The sequence below is a fragment of the Dendrobates tinctorius genome, unplaced genomic scaffold, assembly GCF_039654945.1.
Source record: "Dendrobates tinctorius isolate UK_male_01 unplaced genomic scaffold, ASM3965494v1 ptg000163l, whole genome shotgun sequence".
In the NCBI taxonomy this organism is placed as follows: Eukaryota; Metazoa; Chordata; class Amphibia; order Anura; family Dendrobatidae; genus Dendrobates; species Dendrobates tinctorius.
In genome coordinates, this window is record NW_027361830.1 from 9,020,520 (window position 1) to 9,034,179 (window position 13,660).

The window sequence follows — 13,660 nt, forward strand, 5'->3', positions numbered from 1 at the left end:
TTGAATACAAGAAATATAAAATACAAAGTAGCAACAAAAATGTCACATAAAAGACACAGTGACCTCCTGATGAAATCGCAGGCAGCGGTGAAACGAGTCGAAGTGTTCACTTAAGCCCTATTATATAATATGGCCACAGGTAACCACTGTTCATGAGGATTTCCAGATTACATGGCTACACTTATTATGGTGGCAGAGTTCTGTCTGTGTAGGACTCCTTTTTATATTTGTGTATTTACATTCTAAGGTGTGTTCCATATATATGAGTTATGGCATTGTGTTATTTATGCAGCAATCATATGTCGCTCTAGGTTTCTAATCCTAAATCATTTTCCTCAATATAGAAACTGGTCCATTTACTGCTGACAGATATACTTTCCATGCACACTGGTTTGTGCAGCGTACACATACTGATATGAAATCCCTTCCTCTTTTCTATTTTCTACCGTTATTTGTCTACAAGCCTATTAAAATATGTAATGTAGATAAAAGCATAAACTGGTCTTTTATCGCAAGTAATAATTAACTGATCAGAATGAGAACTATTCATTAGGTGCCCAGCCATTTGCCCTTCCCGAGTCCTCGCTATTCGGTGTCTGGCTGCAGTAGGACAGAGTCTCTGTGGCCCGTCTGTGGCACAGCACAGAGATGGCCCCCTCAGCTGTTCCCAAGCCAAAATTGGAAGACATCAACAAACTGGAACAAGTTCAGAAAAGAGCGACTAGAATGGTGACCGGTCTGCAAACCCTGTCTTATGAGGAAAGGTTGCAGGATTTGGGAATGTTTAGTTTGCAAAAGAGAAGACTGAGAGGAGACTTAATAGCTGTCTACAAATATCTAAAGGGCTGTCACATTGTAGAAGGATCAACTTTATTCTCATTTGCACAAGGAAAGACTAGAAGCAATGGGATGAAACTGAATGGGAGGAGACACAGATTAGATATTAGAAAAAACTTTTTGACAGTTAGAGTGATCAATGAGTGGAACAAGCTGCCACGAGAAGTGGTGAGTTCTCCTTCAATGGATGTCTTCAAACAGAGGCTGGACAGACATCTGACTGGGATGCTTTAGCGAATCCTGCTTTGAGCAGGGGGTTGGACCAGATGGCCCAGGAGGTCCCTTCCAACTCTGCGATTCTATGATTCTATGAAATTAAAGGGGCAGTCCGGTCCAAATTGAAAGGTCTGCCGTTACTGGTTTCTGTCCCAGGACTGGAGGATATGTATGAGTTATACATACTCCCGGCCAGTGGGAGCGGCCTCGCTTCCATACACTTGTATGGAGTTAGGCCGTGCCCTCTAGTTGGCCACACCCACTGCACAGCCGCGTCAATAGACAGGGCTTGGCCTCGCTCAATATAAGTGTATGGCCGGGAGTATGTATAACTCATACATACCCTCTATTTCCGGCTCAGAGACCGGTGAATCCCCACAGTGCACAACGCATGCACTGGGGTGTTCCAGAAGTCTGCAGTCACACAGTGTCACTACAGACTTATCGATTTGGGCCGGACAACCCATTTGAACTTTGTGTTCTTCACAGGGTTTCCACAACACTGTAGATTTTAAAAACAAGCAGAAATCCCAGCAAACTGAGAATTAATAGAGCCAAGTGCATTTTTTGCTTACATTCCTGGGTTAGATTTCCTTGTAAAGGAATCAGTCACCATATTTTAGCTACCCCATCTGAGATCTGCATGTTGTAAGGGCAACGACCCGGATGCCAGCAATGTATCGCTTACTGGGCTGATTGCGGTCATTTTAAAAAAAAATAAAATTTCCATTTTCTTTCTAGAGCAGCAGTTCTCTGAATGCTGAGCCCTGTATAAACCCGCCCACTGCACTGATTAGTAGCAGTTTCTGTGCACTGTACAATAAAACTATCTATGAACTGCATCAGTATTTCCTGCCCCAACTGTCTCTCTCCTTTCCATACAGTCTTGGAAGCTTGCTATTCCTTAATATCATTTCAAAAAACCCTAATCATGAGAAGCAATGAGTTGGCTTACAGCAGATACACTAGACCAGGGGTCCCCAACCTGTGGCTCGCGGCCCCATGAGCTAGCACGTCACCTGGCATCCTGAGACCGTCATTTCATCTTGCTACCCATCTAATTTATAGTTTAAACCTTTAGGGACCATTTGTATTTTCATTGCTTATACAATCAAATTGATCCCAACAATCTGTGCCTCTACGAAAGATCGTTCTTCATTGTATACTTGATACTTGATTTCTGATCCTTCAGGGAAATCCAATTGATTAGACACAGAGAGCAGAAAACACATGCCAGAAAACCAACAAATGAACTGCTGGCCTCTCAAAGGATATAATATCTTGGGAGACAATATTTGTTTTTACATGGAAGCATGCATTTTGGGCCAATTCATTTTTTTTTTTAAGTGCGTTTTATTAAAGACCTTGCATCGTGTGGCTTTAACAGGCTCCTTACTTCCCTGCATATTGCCGGCTGCATAATGAGTTAACTGAGAATCTGCTGAAGGGGAATTAGTCCCACACATATCCATAGTCCATGTATTTTTAATACTGCACTATAATAAATGGTCATAATATATGCTAAAAGGGGTTGAGCAAAATTGGGAATCATGGGAGAGTGGCAAAATGAAAACTTTATGCAAGACAGATTTCGGAGGATTGGAATGGATATAAAGGCTCTTTCACATGGGCCAATGCAAATCATATGGTAACAAACAATTGCTAATAATCATCTGGTCTCCAAACACTTGGCAGCCTATCAGCATTATATTCCCCACTTACAAAATAAAATTGTGAAAATATTGAAATCTAAACAGTCGGACTAATTTGCAATAATAAGATCATTTGAAATACGAGGAAGGAGATTCGGTGTCATTAGTTATACATACACTGCTCAAAAAATAAAGGGAACACTCAAACAACAGAATATAGCTCCAAGTAAATCAAACTTCTGTGAAATCAAACTTTCCACTTAGGAAGCAACACTGATTGACAATCAATTTCACATGCTGTTATGCAAATGGCATAGACAACAGATGGAAATTATTGGCAATTATCAAGACACCCTCAATAAAGGAGTGGTTCTGCAGGTGGGGACCACAGACCACATCTCAGTACCAATGCTTTCTGGCTGATGTTTTGGTCACTTTTGAATGCTGGTTGTGCTTTCACACTCGTGGTAGCATGAGACGGACTCTACAACCCACACAAGTGGCTCAGGTAGTGCAGCTCATCGAGGATGGCACATCAATGCGAGCTGCGGCAAGAAGGTTTGCTGTGTGTGTCAGCATAGTGTCCAGAGGCTGGAGGCACTACCAGGAGACAGTCCACTACACCAGGAGACGTGGAGGGGGCCGTAGGAGAGCAACAACCCAGCAGCAGGACCGCTACCTCAGCCTTTGTGCAAGGAGGAACAGGAGGAGCACTGCCAGAGCCCTACAAAATGACCTCCAGCATGCCACAAATGTGCATATGTCTGCACAGACGGTTAGAAACTGACTCCATGAGGATGGTTTGAGTGCCCGACGTCCACAGATGGGGGTTGTGCTCACAGTCCAACACCATGCGGCCCTCCAAAGAAATGCCACCCCACACCATTACTGACCCACTGCCAAACCGGTCACGCTGAAGGATGATGTAGGCAGCAGATCGCTCTCCACGGCGTCTCCAGACTCTGTCACGTCTGTCACATGTGCTCCGTGTGAACCTGCTTTCATCTCTGAAGAGCACAGGGCGCCAGTGGCGAATTTGCCAATCCTGGTGTTCTGTGGCAAATGCCAAGCGTCCTGCACGGTGTTGGGCTGTGAGCACAACCCCCATCTGTGGACGTCGATGCGCGAGGAGCTGTAGGAACACTTACAGGGAGGTACGGTGCTAGATCTCCACATGATTCTGCCACAAGCAGTCTTCTTTCTGGGTATTTGTGATTGATCTGGAAGACAGCATAACAAATACAAACTTAACAATGAATAGAAATGAAGATGAAAAAAAAAAAAATCTGTGAGGGTCTAGTATGCAGCTAAGATAGAAAAACAAACTAACGTGGCATGTATACCTGCAGGAGCCCCCACTGAACCCATGCCTATTCACACAGAATAAACTCATGAAGATGATCACTACATAGGACTTGCGCGTTCAGACTAATACATAGAATGACAGAACCATCTCAGTATGTATAGTAATGCAGACTGCAGCAGTATTTCACAATTCTAATCCTCAAGGAACTTTTCAGATATTATTAACCCATTGAGTCTCCAGCTATTTTGAGTCTTGAGGACCCAGCATTTTTTGCCTCACTACATTCGGAGAACAATCTCGTTATTATTTTCCCATCTACGTAGACACATGCCGTTTTATTTTTTGCGGGACAAGTCGTTTCAATGGCACAATTTTAGGGTACATATATAGTTTTAAAATATGAGTTGCTACGGCCCCCACAGGACCAGTCGTGTAACTTTTCAATTTTTTTTTTAAATTTTTTGACAAATATAGACCATTTTGTAATAGACATATCTTGTCAGGTATTTTTTTTTTTTTTTTACATTTTTTCACAGATCATACAATGGAATGCAATATTCTAAAATATCAGTACATTTCCATTTAAATGAAGTTTAAAAGCTGGCAGGTTTCCTATTAGCCCCTGCTAGTGGCTGTAGGAGAACATTGGAGGCCTTAATCATAACTATGTGTACCATAGAAATAGTTAAAGGGATTGGCCACTACTTTACTGATCGCCTATCCATAGTATAGGCCATCAATATCTGATTGGTGGCCATCAACAACTAATCGAAAGTTCTGGGATCCTGCAGGGACACTGGATCTTCAACAGTCGGGTACTGCAGATCCACCCCTTGTACTACAGAAATTCTGGAGATGCTGCGCTTGGGCAGCATCTGAGAACGTTCAGTAACAGCTTATTGGCAGGGGTGCCAGGACTCCCGCCACCACTCAGATATTGATGGCCTATTCTAAGGATCGACCATCAATAAAAGGTAGTGGATAACCCTGCTGTGATTGCAGTTATTGCTGATACAGTATGAAGGCTGTTACTTACAGTCTGCAACCCCTAGTCATCAGATTGCTGTATGTCTGTGGTGCCTTGTGCTGAAAGCATAGCTGCAGTGCTGTAAATCTTCATCAAATGTCACAAAGGGTGTTAGGATTCATATATTAAAGGGGTTTTCTAGGCTCAAGAGAGATTTGTGAAGTCACTGCACAGTACTGCAAATTTTGACCGTGCACACGTACTCTGGATTCCCCTGTATTTCCAAAGTGTTGGGCGCTCACATGACTGCAAAATTCAGAGCAACAATCAGAGAAGAGCATAAGAATATAGTCCACGTGTGACCACTGGCATGCAGCATATTAGCTGTCACGACTGCCCACTCATCCTAGAAATAGAGGTGAATTCTGACAGTGTGCACAATGCACACGGTCACATTTTGGCATCTACAGACATGTACAGTGACTGCAGAAATCTCTTGAGCCAGGTAAAAACATTTTCAGGATTCAGTATCCAGGGCCACGTACAATTTTGAATTGGAGACAAATGTAAGTTTATTGCGCTAACTTTATTTTTTTTAATCTTGTTTTTTGCTTTTGTACAAAATTGTTAGGGCTCATTCACATCATACAGTGAAAACTACACCAAAAAAACACGGGCTACATTATTTTAATACATATGTGTTTTCCTCCCTGACATTTATTGTGAGGGTGTGCGACAGTCCTAGACAAGCCCCCAACTAGTAACACCCAGAAGTCAATATATTCAGGATGGGATAATGCATTTATGAGAAGAGAGGCTCCAAAGTGACGACATGTAGAATAGAAGTGTGTAGTAAACCAGACGTATGTGGAGCGCAGACAGCACCACACAATGACAACACTCCATGTGGCCAGTATCAGCATGTACATACAAGATTAGTAAGAGCATGGAAAGAAACACTCGGTCAATATAAAGGTACTGTCACACTTAGCGATGTACCAGCGATCCCGACCAGCGATATGACGCGGTCAGGATCGCTGGTACATCGCTAAGTGGTCGCTAGTGAGCTGCCACATAGGCAGATCTCACTAGCGACATCGCTGGGGACGGGGATCGCTACTTACCTGTCACACCAGGCGATCCTGCGTCCTCCCGCCCGGCTCCACGCGTCGCTCGTCCTCACAGCAGGAAGCGCCACAGGAAGCTGACGACGAGAAACAGTCCTGAACGTTCTCGCGCGATCAGCGATAAGCAGCGGGGGAGCCGGTCGTAGGTAAGTATCAGACACAGAGATATCGCTATCAATATCGCTATAACGTCACTAGTTATAGCGATATTGCTAGCGATATCTCTTAGTGTGACATGCCCTTAAGTGACATGTATCAGCTCATGACAAGCAAAGTCTGATGAACCAAACAGAGGCTGAGCCTGCGGAGACTAGCAGCCAAATGGTGTACTTACTTGTTCCCAACACTGTGGCAAAAGTTCTGCTTCAACTCGAGGCGGCCCAACATGGCGGGCAAAAGCCACACATCCTGTTAAAATCATCTGCCTACAGCGAGAGAAAGATGACAGAACACATCGCATACACATTACTTATAGACCGGATATTCCAGACCCACTTTCATGATGCACATCCTAAACAATCATACAGAATTATTCTTCATTTAGCAAAACAGCAGAGCAAGTCTTAACGGGTGATGAGATAAGGAGTTATCTTCAACGTACTTGAAAAATATGTTAGATTCCTCGAGGCTGCATGTTTATTAGTGGCTGTTCAACAGGTGGAACATAAGCAGGATTGACTGTCTGTTAGGCAATCCCTGCATGTGTCGCGGATGTCTAACAACCATGAGACATGGAGCCAAGGGACTGGAACATAGTATTCGAGCACGCCGAAGACACTCAGTGAGCACCACAGCATGCTAGGATAACACCTTACTCCTGGACGGGCGCTCATCACTAGTCCTAACTCCAAAGAATTTTTTGGTTTCTGGAGGACTGTAAAAACTTAAAGGGATCACTTAAAAAAAAAAAAAATATACAAGGTATTCAGCTTGTGGACCTAGCAATACTGTAAATTTGGCACGATACTGGGCTTAGGACAGGCACCATTTGTTAGAGAAAAAAACTGATCTGAAAGTGTCCCCCGACAGGAACCCCTATCCGGAGTAAACTGTGGGGAAAAAAGTTTGTACCCAAAAAAAAAAAAAAAAAAATGGAAGCATTCTCATCCATGAGCTGTCTGTGGCATTCTCATTATAATCACTTATACTCTGGCCAAAAATCTTTTAGACTGTTCTCGTTTTTATCCTAGTGCTCCAGGGCCCAATAGCAGACAAGTACACTAATGTTTTATGCGCTAAATATATATGATAGATATTACAAATAGCTGCAGATGTATGGAGGGGGGGGGGGGGGGAACGGGTCCCAAGACCCTTACGATCACACAAAACACCCCTCTGATGTTCACAGCTCTTGTATGCAGTCTGTAAAGAACTCTGTATGGGCTCAATAATAAGTCTAAGGGTCCGTGCACCCCATCTCTCAGAGCGGTGTATGGACCCACAGACCTACTAATAAGCCTGTATCCACTCTAAGTCTATGGGTCCACACAGCTCTGCGGGGTGGAGTATACAGATCCTTAGACTTACTGAGACCACACAGCGCCATGTACAGGCTGCAAACAAGAGCTTTGCACTTTAGAATGGCACTTTGTGCAATCAGTGGTGGTCTCAGGAATCGAACCCCCACCAATCAGCAGCTATTTGCAGTGCCCATTATCTATAAAAACTTACATAATGATAGTTACACTTTAACTAAAAACCCTAATGGATGCTCAGTGTATCCCTTCTGCTGATCTGCCAAGAGTGGGGAAAAGATCAGCCTGCTCCTCTTCAGAGCACATCATCCATTGTTAAGCATTTACACAGATGGGATATACTAGATGAGTGATGAGGAGCGACCATCCTGTGATCATCAGAGCAGGCCCAGAGACGAGGCCATGAATGACGCCGTACCTCTGCTCATCGTCTGGACGCTTTATTAAATTAAACAGAATATGCAGGAGCTGGTCTCTCTCCTTGGGCTCGGGGTGGAGGCAAGCGGTGCACAGTATTAATGGAATCAATTCCTGTTTATCAAGGGAAGAAAAAACAGAAGTATAAACACAAGCGAAGCAGAAAAACACCACAAATAATTCACTTTTAATTTGACATACACTGAAAAGAAAATATGGTTTGAGGAGCATAAATGCCTTTGTGGCAGTACACAGAGTACACAGTAATAAGGCCAAGTGCAGAGGTTTTTATTTTAGGAAAAAAACAAGAATGGATCAGAGGAAGCAAAGAAAGAGACCGAAAAATAGAGGAACAAAAAGAACTAAACAATGCAAAAAAGGCTAGCTGAGAGACATCGCCTCATGGACTGAAACGGAACAGGATATATACAGCGTTTTACTAAACCATGACAGATGATAGATCCTAGAACTCAATGACTCTTTTACACACATCTTTCATAAATATATATATATACAAAATGTAGGAAAAAAGGAATTCCCAGGATAAAAGACCAGACAAATTTGGAACAGCAGATTACAAAGGGAATCTGTCACAAAGTTGGTGCTGGGTAATCTGAGAGTAGCGTGATATAGGAGCAGAGACCCCGATGCCAGTGATGTATCACTTACTTTATCACTTACTTTACTGGGTGCTGCACTATTGATTAAACTCTATTTCTTTCCTGCAGATCCAGCAGTTCTCTGAATGCTGAGCACTGTATAACCCCGCTTACACCACTGGTTGCCAGCTTCCTGTGTACACTCTGCATAGGCAGAAAGCTGCCAATCAGTGATGTTGGCCAGTTAAACAGAGCATGGCCCAAGACAACTAGTCCTCTAATGATAATCTCCCATTAATATAACACTGATTTTACTGAAACTACAGCAAGCTGTGTAGTTAGTGGCACATCCCTGGAATCAGGGTCTTGTGCTACTCTCAGATTCCCTCTCAGAATCTGTACTATAAACCTGGGCACCTTGGACACATTTCCAGGGCACTGCGGGGACTCTGGGCCCGGAGTCGGCTGGGGGGTGCCACGGCGGCCGAGTAAGTAGCGAGGAGTGATTGAGCCCTGGGGGCCACTGAGCCAATTTCTTCAAACTATCTAAGGTCATAATTACAACAGATGTGCATGACAGAGTGTTGTATCGGCTGAGGCGACATTCTGGTGGGGGCGGTTCACCGGGCCTCTTCACTAATATTTTTATCGGAGAACCTTAAGAGCTTGTTTTTCTTTGTAAAGTATGCCCTAGAGCATCAAGGATACCTGCCTATGTAATGGGTTAGTTTTAGTTAGGTTATTTACCTCGTTAAGTGTTATATTGTTTGAAAAGAGTAAAACTGTATAATTAATGCTCTGTAATTCTACATACAGACTTGTACCTCAAAATTTGAACATGTCTTGCTTCTGTATTGCTGTAATCTCTCTTTATTAATAAAATAAAGAATTACAAAAAAAAAAAAAAAAATCTGTACTATAAGCGCAGGGCCTTGTCTCTTTTAGTACCAGTCTATCAGTTGGTTAGCTATCATTGTCTGAAACCTTGTTCCGATACTTTCATCTAATGCTAGCCCAAAAACTGAATGATGAAAAATCCCAGCCCTCGCTGTACCTGCCATCTGTAGGATTAGTGTGGGAACTTAAAGGGGTTGTCCGGGCTTTTCACATAATCTCAGTACATATCTGGGCTGCAGAATTATGACAATAAGTAATTTACTTTCTGTCACTAGTTTGCACGGTTTTCTAGATATTCTTAACAGAACTTCCAAGGGGGGGGGGGGTGTTATGGCATTGAAATGAGAACTAGCCGTAACCTCCTACTCTACTACAAACATGCCCTCTATAGCAACAACCCCACCCTCCATAGCTACAGGCCCTCTCCATCCACATGAAGCAGCCCTCATCACACAGTAACAAATTCTTCCCCTCCAGCAGCCTCAGTGCAGAGAGCAGAGAGCTGACCCTCCCCCAGACACACACTGAACAGTTATCTATGGAAAGTGAAAGTAGTGAGGAAGGAAAATCGTCCTGTATTCTGGGACACGCCATGATTACAATACATAACTCATTATCAGTAATTTCTTCCCTCACTGTCCCAGGCTGCTGGCAGCAGTGAGAACAGACTGTGTGATGGCCAGTGATGGGGGTCTGCAGCTTCTAATCTGCACAGGGGATGGCAGTCACTGATGTCATCTGTTGTGTGACAAAGTCTCTGCTGTGTGAATGAGACAGCTCTGTGTCAATGCCATAACACACCCCCCCTTGGACGTTCTGTTCAGAATATCTAGAAAACCGTGCAAAGTAGTGACAGAAAGTAAATTACTTATTGTCATATTTCTTCAGCCCAGATATGTACGGAGATTATGTGAAAAGCCCAGACAACCCCTTTAAGCAGAAGACAATAAGTACACTGCACACAGGGAGAGGCAGCAATGGATCCTGAGGAGGTAAGTAACCACATACACTGCCAGCCATTCACTACCAAAACACATCATCTAAACTATACTAATCCACTAGATTTCCCCACACCATCAGTGAAGTTTGCACCACTATGAAAGTTGGCATGCGTCATCCGTAAGTTACTTGTTTAATCATGTTTTTATGTTAAACACATCTTTATTTTGCATATCATATATATCTTAAAATCTTGCAGTTTTCACCCAGGCCACTAAAGCCTAATGTTAGCCTGATCATTTGCATACTGTATAGTTCGCTTTTCAGCAGACTCATTACCATCATGGGCAGGATTATCAGCTATATGATCCACCATTAAGAGAAAAGCGATGAGCACAAATCAACTCCCGCCCCGACCCCCCCACCTACCCAACCTCCCTTCACAGATCAAAGACCATTCCTAAAAAAAAATACATAAGTCAATGAATCAGCACTTGTCCATAGATGGCTGGGGTTCATGTTGCTGCTGTAAAGCACATTTCTACATGGGACTGAATAGAAGCTTGGGCAACATGGCAGACCCCATAATCATGGACAGAAAAAAAAAATACAATCAAGATTAGAAAATCCCATATAAAATATACCAGTATGGTATGTGTTCCACTAGTTAGTTCTACATTTTACAACATTAAGTGGCACGTTCCCTTTAAACAGGAGATGAAAAGTAACAGCAGCTTGACAAGGGCAAGAGACAATAATTGTAACATTTATGGTCACGTTTTTGTGCTACCAATAGACTACCCCAGAGGATATATGTTGTACTTATTTGGAAAGACATAAAAACTACAAATTACAGTTTAGCTTGAGGAGATATAAAATTTGCATCCAAAAACACACACACAAAAACAAACAGCAGATTATCTCTAACAACCTGGCCAAAACCAATTATAATTGCTGCCCGTCCATGTAAAGTAATATATAAAGCCATCTTGTGCTGCCACCTAGGGATCTAATTCATTCACAGTATATCCAATAATGTAAGGTATAGCACACGAGACTGACAGAAATATAACAAAAATCACATCTATTATTAATAACTATTAAAAGTGACAAAAACTTTTTTTTTTCACTGGTGTGTAAGTAATAATAGTGATTTAACAAGATTTGAAGGACAGGGAGATTTTTTTTTCAGGAGCTGGTACAACTGGAATTAGAAATACCATATCTCAGATGCACAGAAAAACATAACATGTATTATTATTCCTGTTTTTCTTTTTTTATGCTTAGTCCCTATATCTGCCTACTAATGATGAGCGAATGTGCTCGGATAAGGCGTTATCAGCTTTTCCGTTATCCTCTGCCTGCTGGAATAATATGTCCGAGTCCCCGCAGCTGCATATCTCTCGACTGCTCAACAGCTGCAACACATGTGTTGCTTATGACATACAGTCGAGAGACATGCAGCTGCGGGGACTCGGACATATTATTCCAGCACGCCGAAGAGACAATTAACGCATGAACACAGTCACATGCTTGTCACTAGCCCCTACCTAATTGCCACTTTGTTTCTGCCAGGGTGCCAACCTCCACAGTTAGATAGGGGCAAATATAGGGACTATGCGGAAAAGCCGGATTACTTACCGGTAATGCTCTTTTAATGAGTCCACGACAGCACCCACTGGAGGTATCGGATCCGCCCATTTGGAACAGGAAACCCTACAGGAAAGATAAAAGGGGCGGTCCGCCTTTCCTCCTCAGTTTTACGTTTCAGAGTACCAGAAGGACCGCCAAGGATTAGGCAATGTTCTCTTATTTTAACATCTTTCTTATCCATTATTTGGTTAATATACTTTAACTATTGATATCCTTGGGGGGGGGGAGTGAGCGGGTGCTGTCGTGGACTCATTAAAAGAGCATTACCGGTAAGTAATCCGGCTTTTTACTCTTCGCCACGACAGCACCCACTGGAGAGATTCCAGAGACCATCACCTGGGTGGGACCACCGTGCCAAGGATAGTCCTGCCAAAGCTTAAGTCAGAGGTTGATGAAAGATCAAGTCTGTAGTGGTTATAGAAGGTAGAAGGGGATGACCAAACTGCCGCCTTACATATAGTTTCAATCGGAACATCTCCCTTTTCCGCCCAAGAGGTTGCCATTGCCCTGGTGGAATGCGCCCTGATGTTCCCTGGAGGATCTTCGTTTTTTGCGGAGTAGGCTAAACGAATGGCCTCTCTGATCCACCGGGAAATGGTGCTCTTCGTGACTCCATACCCCTTCTTACAGCCCTGAAATGAAACAAATAGGGCCCTACTCTGCCTCCAACTGTTGGACCTCTCAATACATTTTAGGACAGTTCTTTTGACGTCCAGAGTATGGAACTTCAGCTCTTCCGGAGTAGAGGGATTTTTATAGAAGGTTGGGAGGAGTATCTCCTGAGATCTATGGTATTTTGTTGCCACTTTTGGCAGGTAGGCAGGGTCTGGTTTTAATACCAATCTGTCTTGGTATTCTTGGAAAAAAGGTGGATCTATTGACAAGGCCTGGATATCACCCACTCTTCTAGCTGAGGTCAGTGATACTAAGAGGGCCATTTTAAGTGCTAAGTATTTGAAGGGTATTGTGTCGATCGGCTCAAAGGGGTCTACCGTTAGGGCGTCTAAGACCAGATTTAGATCCCATGTAGGGACGGAGGGTATGTGGATTGGAGCTATTCGTTCACATGCTGTAATGAAACGAGTTATCCACTTGTTGCCTGCTATATTATGGCCATATAGTGCTCCTAATGCCGATATTTGTACTCTCAGCGTATTTACTGCTAAGCCTAAGTCTTTCCCCTTCTGCAGAAATTCCAAGATTGGAATTATCGGAACTTCTGCTGTATGAGGTACTGTATGGAATTGAAGAAATTTTTTCCATATTCTAGTGTAAATTTGGGTTGTGGACTGTTTTCTACTTTGTAGTAGTGTAGTAATTAAGGACTCCGAGAATCCTCTTGTCCTCAATAACTGCCTCTCAAATTCCACGCCGTCAAGTGCAAGCTGAGCACTTGAGGGTGGAAAAAGGGGCCTTGGGAGAGTAGATTGGCAGTCGGAAGGATCCAAGGATCTGTTATTGACATAATCTGCAGCCACGAAAACCACGGTCTTTTTGGCCAGAACGGTGCTATTAAGATTATTCTTGCTTTGTCGTCTCTGATCTTCCGAATTACTTGAGGTAGGAGGATCAATG

The 13,660-nt window shown here is 43.2% G+C and overlaps 1 protein-coding gene across 6 annotated transcripts in view; it reads right to left on the reverse strand.

Annotated features, from left to right (window-relative positions):
- The window catches only part of RELCH (RAB11 binding and LisH domain, coiled-coil and HEAT repeat containing), a 159,439-nt gene that overhangs the window by 76,028 nt on the left and 69,751 nt on the right, over nt 1-13,660 (reverse strand). For 5 of the 6 annotated variants that reach the window (XR_012220911.1, XM_073550188.1, XM_073550187.1 and 2 more), the window contains 3 exons: nt 7,999-8,111; nt 6,440-6,530; nt 3,854-3,925 (listed from right to left, as the gene is read on the reverse strand). Coding sequence is in view for 5 of the 6 variants with exons in the window: in XM_073550188.1 (XP_073406289.1) it covers nt 3,854-3,925; nt 6,440-6,530; nt 7,999-8,111 (276 nt within the window). In the remaining variant the exon portion in view is untranslated. Of the gene's footprint in view, nt 1-3,853; nt 3,926-6,439; nt 6,531-7,998; nt 8,112-12,073; nt 12,228-13,660 lie in introns of those variants that run through there. The other variant, XM_073550190.1, reaches the window with a different exon arrangement.